Below are 22346 nucleotides of genomic sequence, written 5' to 3'. Positions count from 1 at the left end.
GCTCTGAACTGCCGGCTCACAGACCCAGGTCAGCTGGCAGCAGGAAGGTTTGTTTCTTTTAATATCAACTCCCAGGCATTTAACATTCCTCGAAGCTTAAACACAAAAACATTTCCCTTACCAGACTCTGCCTTCTGCTTTGCCAAACGTAACCTGGCTTCCTCCCTCCCCCACGGCCTCCATCTGCTCCCGTCTCCAAGAGGCTTGCAGTGACTGACGGTGTGTTTCTCCCGGGGCTTGTGCAGCTGAGTGAGAAGGAGGGAGCCGACGGGGCTGAAGTCCAGGTGAGGGAATGTGTCCTCGGGCCCTGGAGGCTGAGTTCTCGAGGGGCTGGGGCCCGCCGTGCCCACAGAACCGAGTGAGAAGGAGGGAGGCGATGGGGCTGAAGTCCAGGTGGGGGAATGTGTCCTCGGGCCCTGGAGGCTGAGTTCTCGAGGGGCTGGGGCCCGCCGTGCCCACAGAGCTGGCTGCCTGGCACACCCCCGTAACTCTTCTATTCCACAGCCACCAGTGGCCCAGGGAGTGTGGCGTGGCGGCCACTCTTGTCTCTTGCCTGGGCGTCTCCCGGGGCTGGACGAGCCAGCCCAGAACCCCTCCGTGCCTGTCCCAGGGACTGGGAGATGGGGCTCTCACCCCTTATCCCTGCAGAGAACAGGTCCCAGGGACTGAATCTCTACAACCCATTTCCTAAATAACGAAGGACTGGCTGGCAGTTGCCTGGCAGCCCTGTCTCCCTGGCGACGAGTACTGAGAAGCAGGGTGCCGGCCCCACAGCATCTTTGGAAAGAGACATGTTTAGAACACGGAGTGTATGCGGCGGAGGCCAGGCCCCTCCATGTGGGGTCCCTGGTTCAAACACTGGAGCCTGAGGCGGGGCGGGGAGTGGGAGACCCACACGGCTCCCCAGGGGCAATGCTACCAAGGACCTGCAGGTAAGAGCCAGACACCCAACTCAGTGGCCCTGACAATATATCAGAGAACAAACGCTTCCTGCTAAAAAGCATCATTCAGCCCCTTGTTGTAGACGGAGCCATCACGGCCTGCACCTGGAACACGTCCGGGGCTACCGTTAAGAAGCCCAGCGCACCCAACGCCCGAGGCTCAATCCTAGTACGTGTTAGTTACCGTCTCCCTTCATTTCATGATCACAGGATCTACCCCCAAACTAGACCCCTTGCGGCACAGCGCGAGGCTACCCGAGGGGCCAGATGGGAGTGTGAATCCACCACGCCACGCCTTTCCCGCTCCCAAGCCTAGTTCTCTTAATAGCCTGGTCAATAGCAGCCATCTTCAAAACTGGCAGAATGTTTCAGAGACACGTGCAGCACACACAAAGGCCCTTTTCCTACCTATGTTTGTAGGCAGCCAAAAGCACAGTTGAGGTATAAGTGCTCTTTTTTTGTTGGAGACAGGGTCTCACTCTATCACCCAGGCGCGATCTCAGCTCACTGCGACCTCCGCCTCCAGGATTCACGCCATTCTCCTGCCTCAGCCTCCTGAGTAGCTGTGACTACAGGTGCATGCCACCACGCCCGGCTAATTTTTGTGTTTTTAGTAGAGATGGGGTTTCACCATGTTGGTCAGGCTGGTCTTGAACTCCTGACCTCGTGATCCACCTGCTTCAGCCTCCCAAAGTGCTGGGATTACAGGCATGAGCCACTGCACCCAGTGGCATAAATGCCCTTAACCTGAGGTGCAGCCTCTACTAACACCCAAGTTCCCACCCGAAGCCTCAGGCTCCCAACACAGCTGAGTAAGGTCCAGCCACCCCAGCAACAAGTCAGAGATCACCCCCGGTCCCCGAGCCAACCAGACGGCCCCTAAGTCCTCCGGGCAGAACAGCAAACGCCTGGTCCGTGTGCCTCCCTCCGGCCCCCGTCAACGGCAGACACTGCTCCTCACACACAGCATTCCTCCCCCCGTTCGCCGACGCAGCCTCAGAATCCTTCTCACTACGGCGTTCCGCGAAAAAGCCACCCGTAGACTAAAGCTGGGGTGTGAAAACAAAGCTGGCTGCTTCCATCTCGCAGAAGCGTGGATGACCCACCTGAGACGCCAGGCACACACCTGGGCTTCCGAGGCCACACCAAGCGGCCACCTCTAGCAGGGGAGAACCACCTCCTGAGGAACTTTCCTCCAACCAGCTTGGGACCAAAATCACCAAAGAGCAGGCTCCTTGACCAGGACTCCTTTTCAACTGGAACCGCCTCCCGGAGGCTCCCCAGCCTTGCCATGGCACCCTGGCCTCACCTGGATCTGCCCTTTGCCCATGATCTTGTCCACGATCTCGTTGTTGTCCTTGTTGACCTTGGTCTTGTCATAGCACTTCTCATAGCACAGGATCCTCAGGGACTGGGAACCCTCCAGCTCGATCTCAAACTCCTGGGGAAAGATGGGACAAAGGGCCCTGAACCTCCGAAGCTGGGAGGCCTGGCTTTCCGGCAGGTGCGGGCCCCTCAGCTCCGCAAGGAGGACTGAGTAAGCACGGCCCACAAAGAACACGTCAGATTTTCTGGAGCTCCGAGAGGCCTCCCGTCGCCGATGGAGTCTGGGGCCTGAGCTGATGGCGCAGGGTCTGACACCCAGACACACACCGTGATCAGAAACCACAGGAGCAGGGGGCAGAAAGGGGGGCACAGGCAGAGCTGGTCTGACCAACGGGCCTGGCCGTCCCCAGCAGACAGGCCATGGGCATGGGGCAGTGGCGGCACACTCAGGGCGGTGGTGGCACACTCAGGGCGGTGGGGGCACACTCAGGGCGGTGGTGGCACACTCAGGGCGGTGGGGGCACACTCAGGGCGGTGGTGGCACACTCAGGGCGGTGGGGGCACACTCAGGGCGGTGGGGGCACACTCAGTGGCAAACTCGAGGGTCCCTGCAGAGACACCAGCCCCTACCACTCACCTCATCCCACTTGGGCTCCGCTGTGTCCCGGAACACCCTGGTTTTGGCTTTGCTGACAAAATAGCCGAAGGAATCCACCTCCAGGGTACAGTACAGGTCTGTGGGGAAGGACAGACGGAGATACCGTATGAGTGGGGCCAGGGTGGGGCCGGTGGGGCAGCGCTCAGGATGGAGGGGGACATCACATCTGTCCTTTCCAACATCCTTGAGGACGGCACCTTGGCTCTCGCCTCCCTGAAGCTTTGGACCATCTGGCTCCTCCTGTTTCCCTGCCCCCTTCTTAGGGGCTCTGTCCTCCCTACCTCAGCCCACTCCACACTGCCCTCCCCACCTCAGCCCAGCCCACGCTCTGCCCTCCCCACCTCAGCCCAGCCCACGCTCTGCCCTCCCCACCTCAGCCCAGCCCACGCTCTGCCCTCCCCACCTCAGCCCAGCCCACGCTCTGCCCTCCCCACCTCAGCCCAGCCCACGCTCTGCCCTCCCCACCTCAGCCCAGCCCACGCTCTGCCCTCCCCACCTCAGCCCAGCCCACGCTCTGCCCTCCTCACCTCGGCCCAACCCACACTCTGGCCTCCTCCTCCCTCTAAAGGGCCCTCAACTGTGCTGTGTTTGCATCTTCCTCACCATGGAGACGTTACCACAAACTCTTCACTGAGCACCCTGGTGCCACCTCTCCCCATAACACTGGTGCCCAGGTCTCAACAGTGGCATTTCTGGGGTGGGAGGTGCTGGAGGCGTTTAGCAACTTGCCTCTGGGTCCTGAATGCTCGGAGCAACCCCCCCAAGCCCAGGGTGCTATGGTTTCCTCTGCTGCACTTAACATAAACCAAAGGGATCTGCTCTACCCGTGCGTCCCGTCTCTCTCCCCCCACGACATAAACACCACACTGGAGAAGCCTGAGTTTTCTTGCCCGCCGGTGCACCCGCAGTACCAAGAACAGGCCTGGGAACCCAGCCAGCACACGGCGAATGAGGCTCCGACCACCACCAAGTGCTCCAGGTAACAAGGCGGTGGGAGGCTGGGGCGGGACGGCAGGGCCAGGGGCGTTCCCTGGCATTTCCATCTTGAACCCTGGCCTTCAGGCTGAAAATCTATCCCGGGACACAACTGCTGAGGCCACAGCACCGGCCCGGACCCCAGGCCCTCTGCAAACCCACAGCCCCACTGGGCTCAGACCCCGGCAGTCCTCCCACCTCCAGGGAGATGCCAAGGTTGTTCCCAGGGTACCGGAGGCCGTGAGGGGGGTGCCTTTGGGGCACCACGGCCAACTCTCTGCAGCGTGAATCAAGGCAGAGGTCAGAGTGCGGGCAGACGGTGCAGGTGGCTTACTCCGCTTGGCTCCCGGAGCTGCCCAGCTGGGCTGTTCTCCATCAGAACAGCTTCCCTGGCCGGGCACGGTAGCTCACGCCTATAAATCTCAGCACTTTGGGAGGCCGAGGTGGGCAGATCACCGGAGGACAGGAGTTTCAGACCAGCCTGGCCAACACAGTGAAACCCCGTCTCTACTAAAAATACAAAAATTAGCCAGGTGTGGTGACGTGTGCCTGTAATCCCAGCTACTCAGGAGGCTGAGGCAGGAGAATCTCTTGAACCCGGGAGGTAGAGGTTGCAGTGAGCCAAGATCTCGCCACTGCAGCCTGGAAGACAGAGCGAGACTGTCTCAAAAACAAGAATGGCTTTCCCACAGAAAGGAGAGTGCAGCTGCCCCAAGAAGCCTCCAGCTGGAGCAACAGAAAGGAGACCCAGGTGGGCATCAGAACACACGGAACGTGGGTGCGGCGGATTCGCAGGCGAACAACACAGAGGCGCTGAGCACCCCGGCCCGGGCCAGACCAGGGAGTGGGTCTGTGTGTCTGAGACGGGCCGTGAAGTGCTGTCATCATGGACTGATGTCAGTGTGAGCAAACCCTCCTTGAGGGGCTGGGGGACGGCTCACAGGGTCAGAGCGAGGGTTCCGGAAGGGGCTGGGGACAGCTCACAGGGTCAGAGCGAGGGTTCAGGAAGGTGCTGGGGGACGGCTCACAGGGTCAGAGCGAGGGTTCCGGAATGGGCTGGGGAGAGCTCACAGGGTCAGAGTGAGGGTTCCGGAAGGGGCTGGGGACGGCTCACAGGGTCAGAGCGAGGGTTCCGGAATGGGCTGGGGACAGCTCACAGGGTCAGAGCGAGGGTTCCGGAAGGGGATGGGGACGGCTCACAGGGTCAGAGCAGGGTTTGGAAGGGGCTGGGGATGGCTCACAGGGTCAGAGCGAGGGTTCCGGAGTCAGACCATCTGGGCCACACCCCGGCTCTGCACAAACCACCTCACTTCCCTCCCCGGGTTCCCTGTCTGCAGAGCAGGAACAGTCATGGTGCCTACACCCTGGGCCTGCCTGTCCCGAGGTCCTGAGGTTACCACCGCTGAAGACACAGGGCCTCACCTCTGAGTGAGAACGGACGTGTGAGTGGGTCAGGGGCGGCGGGGGAGAAGGGAGTGAGGATAATCTAGGGGTAAGGAGAGATTTGGGAGCAGCTCAGCCCGGCTCTGACACCCGCCCCTGACACCCGCTCAGGCTGGAGGAAGAGCGCCTGCTCCACGCCACGGGCCTGGCTCCCTGAGGTGAGGACCTCCCAGCCAGCGGGAAGCAGGAGAGGGAGGAGGGGTGGCATCTGGGGGCCGCGGAGTGGAGGCGCTTGGTCCACACACGGGCGGGACGGTCCTACGGAGCTCACTAGCCAGAAGCTTCTGAGCAGCAGCCCCCAGAAGGGGGGTCTGTGGGTTTGGAGAGAGTTCAGGAAGCTTCCACGTTAACAAGCAGCCCGAGTGGCCGTGTGGGGGTCCTGGCCAGACTTCAAGAACTGCCCTAAAGGGAAGAGGTCGGGCTCTGGTGCCGGAAGACGTGGATTCTGCTGCACCACCAGCTACTGCCTGACCCCAGGAAGGAACCTGGAGCCCCTCCGAGCCTCAGTGTCCTTGTGTGTAAAATGGGGATGGTTTCCGTGACCTCGGCAGGACGCCGGAGGCTCAGAGCGGGCCGGAGACTGAGAGGCTTTGAACACGCCACGGGCTTTGACCGTGTGAGTATGTCCACACGCCGGCCACGGTCTCATCTTCTCCAGGTGCACGGCAGGTGCTGTGTAAATTAACAACTTCATTCCACATTTCTGAGCTCCTGTTCACGCCGGGGTAAAGGAGACCCGGTTCCCGCCCTCAGAGAACTCAGTGGGAGGCAAATTGTAAGTGACAAAACAGCACGACAGGTGCGACAGGTGCTATAACCGGCTTGCCCTGAGCGGGATGGGGGCACGAAGAAGGGAGGCCAGTTCGCCCCAGGAACTCAGGGAGGCTTCCTGGGAAAGGCAGAGGGGCCCACAGTGTCACCTCTGTGTGGGGCGCTGCAGGGAAGGGGCGAGGGCAGACCCCACCTGCCAGTGAGGAGCAGGGAGTGGGAAGGGAGCCAGGAGCCCGGGGTTTCTGATCCTCTGTGATGTTAAGTCTTTTCTCCTGTCTGTAACTCAGTTACCTCCTCTGGCAAATAGGTAGAAACTATCAGCTGTCTAACTGACTCACAAATTCCCGTGCGGGTAACAAGTAGAGAAAAAGTGCAACGAGGTCGGGCACGGGGGCTCACACCTGTCATCCCAGCACTGCGGGAGCTGGGCGTGGTAGCAGGCACCTGTAATCCCAGCTACTCAGGAGGCTGAGGCAGGAGAATCGCTTGAACCCGGGAGGCAGAGGTTGCAGTGAGCCGAGATCGCACCACTGCACTCCAGCCTGGGGGTCAGAGTGAGACTCTGTCTCAAAAATATAAAATTAAATTAAATTTTAAAAGTGCAACCAGACTGGGCACAGCAGCTCACACCTATAATCTCAGCACTTTGAGAGGCTGAGGTGGGAGGATGGCTTGAGCCTAGGAGTTCAAGACCAGCCTGGGCAACATAATAAGAACCTGTCTCTACAAAAAAAATTTTTTTTTAATTAAAAAAGAAGTGCAATCGTACTTTGTGAAACACTAAAAACAGATTTAGTACGACGAATCTACAAATAGAGGAGACAACAGGGAACGCTGCACACACACCATCATATCCGAGCCTGCTCTCCTGTCAAAATTCACAAGCGTGATTGGCTTTTAGTGGAGGCCCAGAGAGGTTAAGAAACTTGCCCAAGGTCACACAGCTTGTCATGGGCAGATATGAAGTTGGAGTCCACGTGTTTGTTGCCCTCGGTTTCTTTTTTTTTTTTTGAGAAGGATTCTCGCTCTGTCGCCCAGGCTGGAGTTCAGTGGTGCGATCTCAGCTCACAGCAACCTCCGCCTCCTGGGTTCAAGGGATTCTCCGGCCTCAGCCTCCCAAGTAGCTGGGACTACAGCTGCCCACTACCACGCCTGGCTTTTTTTTTTTTTTTTTTTTTTTGAGACAGAGTCTCTCTCTGTCGCCCAGGCTGGAGTGCAGTGGCCGGATCTCAGCTCACTGCAAGCTCCGCCTCCCGGGTTTACACCATTCTCCTGCCTCAGCCTCCCGAGTAGCTGGGACTACAGGCGCCTGCCACCTCGCCCGGCTAGTTTTTTGTATTTTTTAGTAGAGACGGGGTTTCACCGAATTAGCCAGGATGGTCTTGTTCTTCTGACCTCGTGATCCGCCCGTCTCAGCCTCCCAAAGTGCTGGGATTACAGGCGTGAGCCACCGTGCCCAGCCCCTAGGTTTCAGACAGCTTCAGGGAGGGCTTGAGAAAGAGGACTTTGGAGACAAAGGGCAGGGGTGACCTCCCTGCCAAGAGGAGCTGGTTTCTGGCCTTCAGGGGAATACCCCATGCCTAAAGGCGCGCTGGCAGGCCCCATCCTGGGCAGAGCAGAGCAGTGCGGGATCCACAATGGCCCACCCAACCTCGTCCTGGCCAGGGCACTTACTGGCTGATTGCTTAAATCCCTTGGCAGAGTGGACAATGACATGAAGGAAGCCATAGAGTCCTGGAGACTCGTCGTCTGCAAGAGAGAAAAGCCCCCAGGGCAGAGGGTGGTCAGCGGGTCCCTCGCCCTCCACCCCAGGCCGGCGGGAGGCAGATGGGGGATGAGACTCAGCTGAGTCTTGGTCCAACATCACCACCTGGTGGCCAGATGAAAAAGTTTCCGAAGGCCACTGCTTCCTCCGATGTGAGCTGCCCGGGGTAGGGCTGGAGGGTCCTTCTCTCCTCCACTCAGCCCGGGGGTGTCCAGCACATCCACCATCCTGGCCCAGGGACTTAGTACCATTCCCCATGGGTACTGTCCCTCCCTCCGAATCCTGCCTATCCTGGCAGTGAAAACTGACCGATATGAGAAATCATTCTGCTAATGGCAGAGAGAAGGCCCAGCTCTGCCCCCGCTTGGGACACAGGGGTCCCTAGATGCCCCTCCGAAGACGAAGAAAGCTTGCCTTCAGAACCCCGTTCACAAAGTGGACCCTTTCCCAGCACTCACACAGCGAGAATCCACCCACTCCGGTCAGTTCCCAGCCCTGATCACAGCTCCCCACTGCTCAAAACCGCCCCCAGACTCCTGGGCTTACGGGATGAACTCCAAACTCCCTGGCTTGGCATTTGAGGCCTTTCAAGAGCTGGTCCCTGGAAACTTCCAGCCTCATTTCCCATACACCGTTTTATCCACCGGCTCCACTCTCTCATGAATATATTAACAGCACAATCTCAGTGCACCAGGGTGCCAGTTCTCCCAAGCCAGACAGAGCGGCCCGAGGAAAAGCCCAAGTCATCTGCAAACTCAGGAGACAGTCGCCCCTACCCAGGCTCTCTGTGTCCCTGGCCAGTGAACAGTCTCAGCACAGCCGAGCAGGGATCAGCCATTTACAGCTACGTGTCTGCCTGGGTCCTTATGGGAAGCCGGCCATGCTCTGGGGGCTGGGACCTGCCGGTTAGGCAACCTCATGTTCCCGAGCTTACCGTCTTTATTGCTGGTGACAGGAATGTTGTGTACAGTCCTAAGCTTGAAACAGGATCCTGTGAGCACCTGGAGCTCCACTGAGCTCAGGACAAAGGCCTGGAGATCTGGAGGGAGAGCCGAGAGAGAAGGGAGCGTGGGCACTGGTCCACTAGGACCCTCTGCTCTTCCCTGGGGGCTGCAGGAAGACGGCCTAATCCCTGGGGCAGAGTTGGTCCCTGCGAGGGAGGGGGAAGGATTTGTGGACACAGGGGGATGGGTATACGTGCTGTCAGAGGGGTCAGAGTTGGAGAATCTGACGGAAGAGGTTTGCGTGCGTGTGTGTGTGTGTGTGTGTGTGTGTGTGTGTGTGTGTGTGTGTTTTGGTTTTGTTTTTTGAGAAGAAGTCTCGCTCTGCTGCCCACGCTGGAGTACAGTGCTGTGATCTCAGCTCACTGCAGCCTCCGCCTCCCGGGTTCAAGGGATTCTCCTGCCTCAGCCACCTGGGATTACAGGTGCCCGCTACCATACCCGGCTAATTTTTGTGTTTTTAGTAGATGGGGTTTCACCATGTTGCCCAGGCTGATCTCAAACTCCTGACTGGGATTACAGGCGTGAGCCACCGCACCCAGCCTGTGTGGTGTGTGGTGTGTGTGTGTGTGTGTGAGAGAGAGAGAGAGACAGAGAGAGAGAAAGAGAGGTAGAGAGAAAAAGAGAAAGCCCAGGCTGGGCCCTGGGTCCAGTCCCAGGACTAAATCATCATGTCTTTAAGCCAATCACTTAGATTCTTCGGGTCTCAATATACAACATCCTGAAATGCCCATCCCCGGCACCTTTGAGGGTGACTGTGAGGGCCAAAGACATGATACTGGACACGAAATACTCGGAAATGCAAAAGGCCCATCATTGCCACAGACATCATCGGGGAGTGCGGAAGGGGCAGGAATTTACCCTTCTTCTGTAGTTTCTGAATTGCTTCTCTCCACTCTGACCTCTCGTAGTCCGAGGACAGTAGGAACAGGTAACTCTGAAGAGAGACGAGAATGCAGTGGGTGACCACAGTCAGGCCAAACGTATTCCCAGATACTGGGGACCCCACCAAAGCTCCTTCTTTTTTTTTTTTTTTTTTTGAGACGGAGTCTCGCTCTGTCGCCCAGGCTGGAGTGCAGTGGCCGGATCTCAGCTCACTGCAAGCTCCGCCTCCCGGGTTCACGCCATTCTCCTGCCTCAGCCTCCCGAGTAGCTGGGACTACAGGCGCCCACCGCCTCGCCCGGCTAGTTTTTTGTATTTTTTAGTAGAGACGGGGTTTCACCGTGTTAGCCAGGATGGTCTCGATCTCCTGACCTCGTGATCCGCCCGTCTCGGCCTCCCAAAGTGCTGGGATTACAGGCTTGAGCCACTGCGCCCGGCCGCTCCTTCTTTTTTTTTGAGACAGAGTTTCACTCGTTACCCAGGCTCGAGTGCAGTGGCACAATCTCGGCTCACTGCAACCTCCGCCTCCCAGGCTCAAGTGATTCTCCTGCCTCGGCCTCCAGAGTAACTGAGATTACAGGTGCATGCCACCACGCCCGGCTAATTTTTGCTATTTTTAGTAGAGACGGGGTTTTGCCATGTTGGCCAGGCTGGTCTCAAACTCCTGACCTCAGGTGATCTGCCTGCCTCGGCCTCCCAAAGTGCTGGGATTACAGGCGTGAGCCACCTTGCCCAGCCCAAAGCTCCTCCTTATCCCAGCACGGCTGACCTTGGAGAAGGAGGCAGCTGGGGGTGTGTGGGTGAAGGGGAAGCTCCTTCCTGGAAAGCCAAGGTGACAGGAGCAGCCGTGCCAGGGACGGCCAGCAGAGGGCACTCATTCCACACAAGTGGGGAGAGTGAGTCAACAGCTGGAGCCACGGCAGCCTCCTTAGGAAGAGGGACCCGAGTTTCTGGTTCCTACAGGTTGGGGCCAGGAGCCATAGACTGGGCCGCTCTGGACTAAGGAAGGGGCTGTCTTGGTCCCACCCCCACCCTTCCTGACCTTTCCATTCCGATTGTGGATCCTGAACGGGATTGTGGGGGAGTTGAGCAGCAGCAGGAACTCATTCTCAAACATCTTCTTCTTCAGGCGCTCGATGGCCCGGCTCTGGCCTTTGTTGGCTTTCTGTAGGAGGTGGGGACACAGAGGGTTTCGCTCACACTCGGGCCTTTCTCACGAGCAGCACTAGGCACAACACTCCGCTGTGTGTTAATCGTGCTCTTTACATTTTCCGTATTTCATGATGTTTTGACATCTTGTGGCAGGAGAGGCGGGTACCGGGGTGAGAAACTGCTCCCCCGCAGGGCTCACTAATTTCTAAGACTGTCAGTGACGCCCTGTGAGCACAGCTATCATTCACACACCCACTGATCCAGAGCCCATGTCCCCAGCTACCTTCTCTACCTGACGCTCACTCACCAAGCCAGCATCTCCTCTGCCCCACGTCACCCAGGGCCGGGGACCAGGTCACTAGAGACCACCCCTCTAGCCCAGGGCTGCCAACGTAACAGAAGCCAGCCAGTGCCAAGCCCTTTCCCTGCTCTGCCCTGTTTCTCCACGGAAAAGTTGTGGCCACACTTTCCTTCCACTCCTGCCTCCTGCTCAAAGCTGGCGCCTCCCCACGTGGCCCTGGGTGGGGTGCTATGCCTCCTTCTCTTGGGAACCCTAAATAACACAAATATTACAGCAGCATTAGCCTCTCTGGACTGTCACTCTGTTGCCTCCACACATTCAATTCCGGGCACAACAGAGACAACTGCTTAGGAAAACCTCGGACACCTTTCAGCCTGAAGCTCCGCCTGCCAGCCTGGCACCGAGGCCCCCACAGCAGGGTTCCGGCCCCCCTGTCCCGCGGACAACCCACCCGGCCCCCTCGGCTCAGCCTCCCTCCCTCACCAGCCATTCATCCTCTGTGGGCAGAGCCTGCTCCCTCAGTGTTCCCAGTTTCTGTCTATTTCATAAAGGATCCTCTCCCTTTTATTAACCGCGATTATGCTTCAAGTCTCAGCGTGCAAGGCCATCCTCAAGCTCCTAAGTTAGAATTCATCTCTGGAGCCTTTTGTTCTTTTTAACCCACTGGACTGGCAAAATTGTAACGAATGTTCCCAGCCAGTGTTGTGACACCGTGGGGGACTGTCACCCTCACACACCGCGGGGGGAATGCCATCGGTCACAGCTTTTTCAGACGTAAGCCTGACAATGAAGGGCACACTCACTCTGCCCTGACCCTCCCCCCAGAGGGGATCTACTGCAGAGACGCACACGCGCAGCGGTGTTTACTGTCGACCCGCCTGCTAACAGCGAAGAATCAGAAACCATCCAAATATCCAGAAACATCTGCACGCAGTCAAGCGACAGAGCAGGACGCAGTTGTTAAAAAGAATCTGATGCCGCCGGGCGCAGTGGCTCACGCCTGAAATCCCAGCACTTTGGGAGGCCGAGGTGGGCGGATCGTTTGAGGTCAGGAGTTCAAGACCAGCCTGGCCAACATGGTGTAACCCCGTATCTACTGAGAATGCAAAATCTACCGGGCGCGGTGGCGGGCGCCTGTAGTCCCAGCTACTCGGGAGGCTGAGGCAGGAGAGTCGCTTGAACCCGGGAGGTGGAAGTTCCAGTGAGCCAAAATCTCACCAGTGCACTCCAGCCTGGGTGACAGAGCGAGATTCCATCTCAAAAAGAATCTGATACATCCAAAGGGCTCAAAGACCCACCGTGGGGTGAAATGCTGAAGTTGCAAAACAGCACGTGTAGTCTAGTCTCATTGTACACATACGTGCGCACACAAACACACACACACAGGTGCACACCAGTATAAGCAAAGAAGAGTTCAGAAGAACACACCTCCAGCTGTTAGCAATGGGAGGTGGGTGGCGACCAGCTTTACCCTGTACATGCTGGTACTATGAGCATTTCTCCTTATAACAAGCCAGTATTACACTGGTGATTAGAAAAAACACGAAAGTTTTAAAAATTATTATTAAAAGGACAAGGCCAGGCGCAGTGGCTCACGCCTGTAATCCCAGCACTTTGGGAGGCCAAGGCAGGTGGATCACAAAGTCAGGAGTTCGAGACCAGCCTGACTGACACGGTGAAACCCCGTCTCTACTAAAAACACAAAAACTTAGCCGGGCATGGTGGCGTGCGCCTGTAGTCCCAGCTACTTGGGAGGCTGAGGCAGGAGAATTGCTTGAACCCGGGAGGCAGAGGTTGCAGTGAGCCGAGATTATGCTACTGCACTCCAATGTGGGTGACAGAGTGAGAATCTGTCTCAAAAAAAAAAAAAAAAAAAAAAAAAAGAACAAATCACTGCTTCTTCCATGACTCAGAGGACGGCACCTGTGCCTCTCTAGTGACTCACCACATGTGCCACGCTCTGTGGTCAGCAAGGGGTGTATCTGCTTCCTCCACTGGACAGGGATATCCATGAGGCACCCGGCGCACCCCAGGCACTGCAGCCAGTGGGGCTCAGTGAGTGTTGACTTGACTGGGTGTAAGGCCACGTCTGCACAGCTGGGGCAACAGTGGGGGCAGGAAGCCTGCTGACTCCCGGGCGGGTGAGAAACCGGCACACAGGATGCTCCTGGGCGGGGACTGTGGGCAGGGCCCAGCGGTTCAGGAGGGGGACAGCTGTGCTGGTGAGGGAGCTCCCTCTGGGCAGATGTACCCCCATCCTAGGACATCCCCGGCCCTGAACACTCCTGGGTTATAATGGTGATCTTTCTTTCCCCTGTTCAAAGAGAGATGCTTGAGTTGAAAGAATCCTGAGAGAGGCCATCTGGTCATGTTTTCTTCAATAAGTGTTTGTTTATTAAGTACCTTTTTTTTTTTTTTTTGAGATGGAGTCCCACTCACTCTGTTGCCCAGGCTGGAGTGTAGTGGCGCGATCTCGGCTCACTGCAACCTCCACCTCCCGGGTTCACACAGTTCTCCTGCCTCAGCCTCCCAAGTGGCTGGGATTACAGGCGCCCACCACCACATCCAGCTAAATTTTGTACTTTTCGTAGAGAAGGGCCTTCACCATGTTGGCCAGGATGGTCTTGAACTTCTAGCCTCAAGTGATCCACCTGCCATGGCCTCCCAAAGTGCTGGGATTACTGGCGTGAGCCACCGTGCTGGGCCCTAAGTACCTATTTTTTACGTGTTAAGTATTAGGAACATAAAACAGAAGAAAACAGCGCTGTCAGTGGAGTTCACTTTCTACTGGGGAAGAGAAGAGGCTGACAATGCAATTATAATTCAGTAGCATTTAAGCAAAGCCACAGGTAAACAAAAAGCCACAGGATCTGGGGACAGGGCACCCAATGCAGACTGTGGTGGCCGTGGGTGTCAGAGAAGCTTCCCAGGGGCGGTGAGGCCTAAGCTGAACCTGAGAGGTGAGGAAAAGAGACCAGACTGACCAAACCGCTCCACGCCCTTCCTCCACTCCAGGCCCTTCCTCAGCTCCAGGCCCTTCCTCTGCTCCCTGGGAGGCTCCTCTTGCGGTGCCTTCCTCTAAACACTGTTGTTGTGTGAACTGAAGGCTTTAAAATGTTCCTCTAAACACTGTTATGATGTGAACTGAGGGCTTTACATGTTCCTCTAAACACTGTTGTTATGTGAACTGAGGGCTTTACATGTTCCTCTGAACACTGTTGTTGTGTGAACTGAGGGCTATGCATGTTCCTCTAAACACTGTTGTTGTTATGTGAACTGAGGGCTTTACATGTTCCTCTAAACACTGTTGTTGTTATGTGAACTGAGGGCTTTATATGTTCCTCTAAACACTGTTGTTGTTATGTGAACTGAGGGCTTTACATGTTCCTCTGAACACTGTTGTTATGTGAACTGAGGGCTTTACACGTTCCTCTAAACACTGTTGTTATGTGAACTGAGGGCTTTACACGTTCCTCTAAACACTGTTGTGTGAACTGAAGGCTTTACATGTTCCTCTAAACACTGTTGTTGTGTGAACTGAGGGCTATGCATGTTCCTCTAAACACTGTTGTTATGTGAACTGAGGGCTTTACATGTTCCTCTAAACACTCTTGTTGTGTGAACTGAGGGCTATGCATGTTCCTCTAAATAGCACTTTGGCTGCATCCATGCACACTGGTATGTAGTACACTCATTTCCAGGCAGCTCTAAACAGTTTGCAGTTCCCATTTTGAATTTTGATTTCCTCTTTACCTTGTCAGTTTGAACTTTCCAAACCAATATTCTTTTTTTTTTTTTTTTTAGACAGAGTCTCACTCTGTTGCTCAGGCTGGAGTGCAGCGGTGCAATCTCAGCACACGGCAACCTCTGCCTCCCAGGTTCAAGCAATTCTCCTGTCTCAGCCTCTTGAGCAGCTGGGATTACAGGCGCAAGCCACCACATCCGGCTAATTTTGTATTTTCAGTAGAGATGGGGTTTCACCATGTTGGCCAGACCAGTCTCGAACTCCTGACCTCAGGTGACCTGCCTGCCTGGGCCTCCTAAAGTGCTGGGATTACAGGCGTGATCCACCACGCCTGGAAAATTTTGTATTTTTAGTAGAGATGGGGTTTTACCATATTAGCCAGACTGATCTCGAATGCCTGACCTCAGGTGATCCACCCGCCTCAGCCTCCCAAAGTTCTGGGATTACAGGTGTGAGCCACTGCGCCCAGGCTGACCAATTTTCTTGTTCACTTCTAATTTTACTCCACTGTGGTCTGTGAACATGACTTGTATGCTATCAACTTTTTGAAAAATGTTGAGATTTCCTTAGTGGCCTGTTATAGGATAAATGTGAATGTTGCACACATGTGTGACAACAATCTCAGTTTTCTGTCAGGGCACAAGCTTCTTGGCATTTTTACGCCAAGCGTGTTAATTGTGGCATTCAGGTTCTCTCTCTCCTTATTTATTTGCCTACTTGATCTGTCAGTTTCTGAGAGGCCTCTCAGGTCTTCTTCCTTGCACAGGTCCTGCTTTTCCTTACAAAAGCCTCCTTTTTCTTCTCTTGCTTCCCCAACCCCCCTGCCTTTTTTTTTTTTTTTTTTTTTTTTTTTTTAATACAGAATCTCACTCTATTGCCCAGGCTAGAGTGCAATGGCATGATCTTGGCTGACTGCAACCTCCACCTCCCGGGTTGAAGCCATTCTCCTGCCTCAGCCTCCCAAGTAGCTGAGATTACAGGCGCCCACCACCATGCCCAGCTAATTTTTGTACTTTTAGTAGAGACAGGTTTTCGCCATGTTGGCCAGGCTGGTCTCAAACTCCTGGCCTCAGGTGATCCACCTGCCTCGGCCTCCCAAAGTGCTGAGATTACAGGTGTAAGCCACTGCGCCTGGCTGCTTGCTTCCCCTTTCTATCGTGTTCAACATGCACTGCTTTCCAGGGCACTCTCCATGTTAGCCCCACGAAATCCTGAGCACTGACCCCCTCGATCTGCTTGGAGCTACTGTAGTTGGGGTCTTTCCCCTAGTAACTACACACTCAAGGCTCCCTCTCAAACTCTCAAACCTTACAACTTCCCGCCTCCACCTCCCCCAGCACAGCTGGCTCAAAGGGCCCCAGGCTCAGATACCAAGCTCTGCTCACCTCCTTCTGGATTTCACTCTTGAGGGCAGAGATCTTCATCTTCATGTCCTCCAGCTCATGGTCTGGGAAGGGGTGCACCTGGGGGCTGGCCTCAGATTCCTCGGGGGACGGAAACACCAGGTCGGCCAGGGGAATGTACCACTTACAGTCATACTGCTGGTGCTTCCTGCAAATGAGCCAGAGGGAGCCATGAGCTAGAGGGAGCCTGGCTCTTCCAGCCTCAACTCCTGGGTCCAGAACCACAGAACCACTGACAGGGGTTGACTAAGAACTTGCCAGAAGCAAGAACGATCCCTGCTCCTGAGAAGCCTGACTAGGAAACACACACGTGGAGCACATGGAGTGATGAGAGCTGGGTTCTGGGGTCTGTCCCGCCTGCAGGGAGCAACTCCACCCCATCACCTTACCAGGCTTCTGGCCTAGACGATTCATGTTGTCAAACATCCCAAACCACTTGGGTATCAAGAAGAGCAAAGCCCTCCTGGCTGGGCTCACATTTTCCTATTCCCCACCCCACACTCCTCCCTCCCTTCTAGACTATCCACGTTCAATATCCTTCAGGCTAGCAATGGAATACAGGTGTTATTCCGAATGCCAACTCTTATCAAGAGAAGTCACATGGGTCAACACTGGGTGGAGGATTACAAAGCCACATCCAAGTCTAGCAAGAAAGCGTGCTCTGGTTGATTAGTAATGTCTGCCATGGCAAAGGATGACAGGCAGAGGCATGTGTGATTAGCAATGTCTGCCGCGGCAAAGGACAACAGGCAGAGGCATGTGTGCTTATTATTGCCATCTCTGCCTCAGAACAATCTCAAACATGATCTAGTTCCAGGGAGTCATGTCCTTTATTATTATTTTTAAATTATTTTTATTTTGTGAGATGGAGTTTCGCTTTTGTCGCCCAGGCTGGAGTGCAATGGGGCGATCTCCACTCACTCCAACCTCTGCCTCCAGGGTTCAAGCAATTCTACCTCAGCCTCCCGAGTAGCTGGGATTATAGCCGCCCGCCATCACACCCAGCTAATTTTTGTACTTTCAGTAGAGACGGAGTTTCGCCATGTCAGCCAGGTTGGTCTCGAACTCCTGACCCCAGGTGATCCACCCGCCTTGGCCTCTCAAAGTGCTGAGATTACAGGTGTGAGCCACTGCGCCCGGCCAGTCATCCCTTTATTGAAGTTCATAATAATCGATCCTTCCCCTAAGACTTAGATTTGCACTTCTCATTCTGACCCAAGTGTTGTGGTGGGTGCATGGCCTGCTACCCCTGTGCCGTACTTGGGGGCACAGCCAGCCAGGGAGGGCTGAAGGGGAGAGGCAGGATAGCCTGGTAGTAAACACACTAGCTTTGGCATCCCATAGACATGGGTTTGAATCCAGACTGTCGCTTCTCAGCTGGGAGAAGGGGTGTGCTTGGCACGTCGTAGGTGATCAGTAAGTGTGGGTGGAAGAATGTGTGAATGAACGCGGAATGAGCCTCTCTGCTCAAGGCACAGAGCCGACCCACATTATCGGGTAGAGAGGAGGAGGCACAAAGGAGTTTGCACGTTAGCTTGGGGTTCCAATCCCACCTGTGCCTCTAGCTGTGCAAGCTTGGGCAGCTTATTTACCTTCGCCAAGGCTCTTCTCTCATCTACGATAAAGGAACAACAGTCACTACTTTGTGGAGTTGTTGGGAGGACTAGAAATCATGTATTCAAAGGATGTGTCACAGCACCTGGCATGGCCTAAACCCTCAATAAATAGTAGCAGGAGACGTGGTGAATATTCACAGCACTGCAGTTAGCAGAAATTCGGAGATGTCTAATAAAAAGAGAATGCTTAAGTAAACGATTGCACATCCACTGGTAACCGTGCAGGAAAGTAAAAGGATGATTATGAAGATGAGGCAGCAACAGGGAAACTGCTTATGACACGAAATAGAAACAGCAGAGCCCCAAATTGGGTATGCGCTGTGATTATGACTGTGTGAAGAAACATGAGAACATTTAAAAACAGGGAAGGAAGCAGCGCGGCAGGAGGCAGACCTCATGCTTCAGTGGGGAACGGGGTTTCCTCTAATGTCCTTATATTATCTTTATAATTAAAAACATGACTTATTTTCAAAAAAAAAAAAAGGCTATGTGGTGAAATTAGGTTAATTAATACAGTTTTTAAAAGGAAAAATCCAGCTGGGCACGGTGGCTCACGCCTGTAATCCCAGCACTTTGGGAGGCCAAGGCGGGCAGATCACCTGAGGTCAGGAGTTCGAGACCAGCCTGGCTGACACGGCAAAACCCCGTCTCTACTAAAAATGCAAAACTTAGCCAGGTGAGGTGGCGTGCACCTGTAATCCCAGCTACTCAGGAGGCTGAGGCAGGAGAATCACTTGAACCCGGGAGGTGGCGGTTGCAGTGAGCCAAGATCACACCACTGCACTCCAGCCTGAGCAACAGAGCAAGACCCTGTCTCAAAAGAAAAAAAAACCCACAAAGTTGCTGAAGCCTCCATGGGGGGCAGGGTCCGGCCCCCTTCCCCCAGCCCATGTCCCTGGACTCACATTCAACACGCAAAGGTCCAGCTCCCTCCCTCGGCCCTGTGTCCCTGGACTCGCACACTCACCCTGCAGAGGTCCGGCCCCCTCCCCCAGCCCGTGTCCCTGGACTCACACTCACCCTACAGAGGTCCGATCCCTCCCCCAGCCCCGTGTCCCTGGACTCACACTCACCCCGCAGAGGTCCGATCCCTCCCCTGGCCCGTGTCTCTGGACTCGCACACTCACCCCGCAGACGTCCGGCCCCCTCCCCGACCCCGTGTCCCTGGACTCACACTCACCCCGCAGAGGTCCGGCCCCCTCCCCCACCCCATGTCCCCGGACTCGCACACTCACCCCACAGAGGTCCGGCCCCCTCCCCCACCCCATGTCCCTGGACTCGCACTCACCCCGCAGAGGTCCAGCCCCCTCCCCCACCCCATGTCCCTGGACTCGCACTCACCCCGCAGAGGTCCGATCCCTCCCCCACCCCATGTCCCCGGACTCGCACTCACCCCGCAGAGGTCCGGCCCCCTCCCCCACCCCGTGTCCCCGGACTCGCACTCACCCCGCAGAGGTCTTCTTCAGCTTGGCACACAGTAGGACATCTGTAAAGAGGAAGACATGCCGCAGCTTCCGGGAGCTCTCCGACACTTCCACCAGGAAGCCGTCCTTCACCAGCTGTCGTGTCTGAGGGAGATGGCAGACCCCAGCCTGCTCAGAGGGGAGTGCGGCCGAGGGCCGAGCCTGCATGCGGGGGCACGGCCAGCCAGGGAGGGCTGAACCGAGGGGCGGCATAGCCTGTAACCCCTTAACCAAGGTGGGTCAAGCACTGCCTTCGGAGTCACACGGATGTGGGTTTGGATCCCGACAGGCTTCTCAGCTGTGATCTCAGGCGGCTCCCTGACCTCTCTGAATCCCAGTTCACCTGCTGTAAAGTGCGGATGATGATGTCTGCCTCCTAAGGTGACTCATCGAGATGGTGCGTGTACAACAGCACAGTGCCTGGCACATCAAGTGTGCGCAACGCATGGGGCTCTCCGCAGCTACCCCTGGTGCCCCCTGCCCAGGACAACCTGGTTTCTCCACCCTGGGGCACGTACATCCCCGCTTGCAATCCCTCCTGACCGCGGCAGAGAACTTCATCTAGTTCCGGCTCAACCGAGAGCTGAGACCCACTCAGGCCTGTCGGCGCTACTCCTCCCTGGCTTCTCTAGCCCCCCCGGGGACGAGACCTGGGTGGTCCAGCCTGGGGCTGCAGCCGTGTCCAGAGGGGACCTGCAGCCAACTCTAACTCGGGCTCTGGGTGGTTTCTGCTCCACGTGGGATTTCAAGAGTTTCCAACCCCGGCTCAGAGCCAGGAGGCCGTCCCCATCTGTCCCAGCCTTTCCTATATGATACGCGGTGTGACCTTCGTCTGCTGTAACATGTAGGTGAGCGTATTCAAAGTATACAATTAAGATGACCGAGGCCAGACGCGGTGGCTCATGCCTGTCATCCCAGCACTTTGGGAGGCCGAGGCGGGCAGATCACCTGAGGTCAGGAGTTCGAGACCAGCCTGGCCAACATGGTAAAACCCTATCTCTAGTAAAAATACAAAAATTAGCTGGGCGTGGTGACACCTGCCTGTAATTCCAGCTAGGAGTTTGGGAGGCTGAGGCAGGAGATTTGCTTGAACCCAGAGGGTGGAGGTTGCAGTGAGCTGAGATTGCGCCATTGCACCCCAGCCTGGGCAACACAGTGAGACTCAGTCTCAAAAAAAAAAAGATGACCATTGGCCGGGCGTGGTGGCTCACGCCTGTAATCCCAACACTTTGGGAGGCCGAGGCGGGTGGATCATGAGGTCAGGAGATCGAGACCATCCTGGCTAACACGGTGAAACCCCATCTCTACTAAAAATACAAAAAATTAGCTGGGCGTGGTGGCGGGCACCTGTAGTCCCAGCTACTCAGGAGACTGAGGCAGGAGAATGGCATGAACCCGGGAGGTGGAGCTTGCAGTGAGCCGAGATCGCGCCACTGCACTCCAGCTTGGGCGACAGAGCGAGACTCCGTCAAAAAAAAAGAAAAAAAGATGACCAAAAACTGAGGGTACGCTAAGGCTGAGCCCTCTGGAGATTTTTCAGATATCCCCAGAGTAAAAGAGACGAGGGCATCCCCGGACGCTGCACACCAGCCCCAGGAGCTGCAGAGGATCGGTTCTCTGCCCAGTGGACACTCTCCAGGCCTGTCCCTCACCACTTTCTCCCCAGGAGAACCTGGGGGCTTGTAAACAGACCAGAGGAGCAGAAACCCCGTCAGCCTCACTCCTAATGGCCTCCCCCGGACAGGAAGCCTTTCACCTGTGCCCAGATGCCAACCCAAGAGGGCAACCGTCCCTCTCATGCTTCCTGGTACTCCCCTCACTGGGCCGTCCCCACCCTTCCACCAAGAAGGGCCCCCCGGGGAATGGCTGTCCCACATGCAGGTGCCCGCTGGACATTCCAGCAACCTGGACGACCTCTGTCACCTCCAGCACCAGCTTTTCCTGCTGCGGACTCCCCCCAAGCTACTGCTCGTGCAGGCCCAGCTGAAGCCGCTCCAAGCTCCTGCTCCCTTGGCTTCCCAGGGGACGCTGACAGCATCACACTGGCAGAGGGAGGTGTCTGCATTCAAGAACCAGGCACCCAGAGGCCGGCTTCCCCGGCATGGGGGAGAACGCATGGAGCCTCCAGACAGCCCCGGGCGAGGAATCCATCTCTGATACCTGGGGCTGAAAGACCGTGTGGTGAACCTGGAGAGACTCCCCGGCCTCACGTTCTTCTTCTGGCTCACTGGATTGTTATTATTGAGACGGCGTCTCACTCTGTCGCCAAGGCTAGAGTGCAGTGGTGCGATCTTGGCTCACTGTAACCTCCGCCTCCCAAGTTCAAGCAATTCTCCTGCCTCAGCCTCCTGGGTAGCTGGGATTACAGGCACGCACCACCATGCCCGGCTAATTTTTGTATTTTTAGTAAAGACGGGGCTTTGTTGGCCAGGCTGGTCTCGAACTCCTGATCTCAAGTGATCCACCCACCTCGGCCTCCCAAAGTGCTGGGATTACAGGTGTGAGCCACCGCGCCCAGCCTCCCTAGATTATTATGAGGATTAATGACACACTGGACTTAAAATCTCTCAGCCTAGGGCCTGGAATGCTGCAGGTCATCAGGGTGACCAAGGACTGAAGACCTCTCCTTGGCTGGGAATGGCAAATCAGGGCTGGAGAGGCATGGGGCACCCAGCACCACCTGTGCGTGAGAGAAGGGGACGAGGGATCTGCCGCCCGTGCGTGAGAGAAGGGGACGAGGGATCTGCCGCCCGTGCGTGAGAGAAGGGGACGAGGGATCTGCCGCCCGTGCCTGAGAGAAGGGGACGAGGGATCTGCCGCCCGTGCGTGAGAGAAGGGGACGAGGGATCTGCCGCCCGTGCGTGAGAGAAGGGGACGAGGGATCTGCCGCCCGTGCCTGAGAG

The 22346-nt window shown here is 56.2% G+C and overlaps 1 protein-coding gene and 1 long non-coding RNA gene across 5 annotated transcripts in view; both read right to left on the bottom strand.

Annotated features, from left to right (window-relative positions):
* Positions 1–22346, bottom strand: part of ABR (ABR activator of RhoGEF and GTPase) — a 230897-nt gene that overhangs the window by 45010 nt on the left and 163541 nt on the right. For all 4 annotated transcript variants that reach the window (XM_050763519.1, XM_050763522.1, XM_050763520.1 and 1 more), the window contains 8 exons: positions 19427–19548; positions 16347–16512; positions 10806–10928; positions 9742–9817; positions 8814–8918; positions 7789–7863; positions 2905–3002; positions 2251–2382 (listed from right to left, as the gene is read on the bottom strand). In XM_050763519.1, the coding sequence (XP_050619476.1) occupies positions 2251–2382; positions 2905–3002; positions 7789–7863; positions 8814–8918; positions 9742–9817; positions 10806–10928; positions 16347–16512; positions 19427–19548 (897 nt within the window). The remainder of the gene's footprint in view (positions 1–2250; positions 2383–2904; positions 3003–7788; positions 7864–8813; positions 8919–9741; positions 9818–10805; positions 10929–16346; positions 16513–19426; positions 19549–22346) is intronic.
* Positions 13078–16331, bottom strand: LOC126938908 (uncharacterized). Its single transcript, XR_007720224.1, has 2 exons — positions 14566–16331; positions 13078–14520 (listed from the first exon to the last, which is right to left on the bottom strand). It is a non-coding gene; the product is annotated as an uncharacterized LOC126938908 (long non-coding RNA).

The sequence above is a fragment of the Macaca thibetana genome, chromosome 16 (assembly GCF_024542745.1).
Source record: "Macaca thibetana thibetana isolate TM-01 chromosome 16, ASM2454274v1, whole genome shotgun sequence".
Taxonomy (NCBI): Eukaryota; Metazoa; Chordata; class Mammalia; order Primates; family Cercopithecidae; genus Macaca; species Macaca thibetana.
This window is presented reverse-complemented; position numbering and strand designations above follow the sequence as displayed.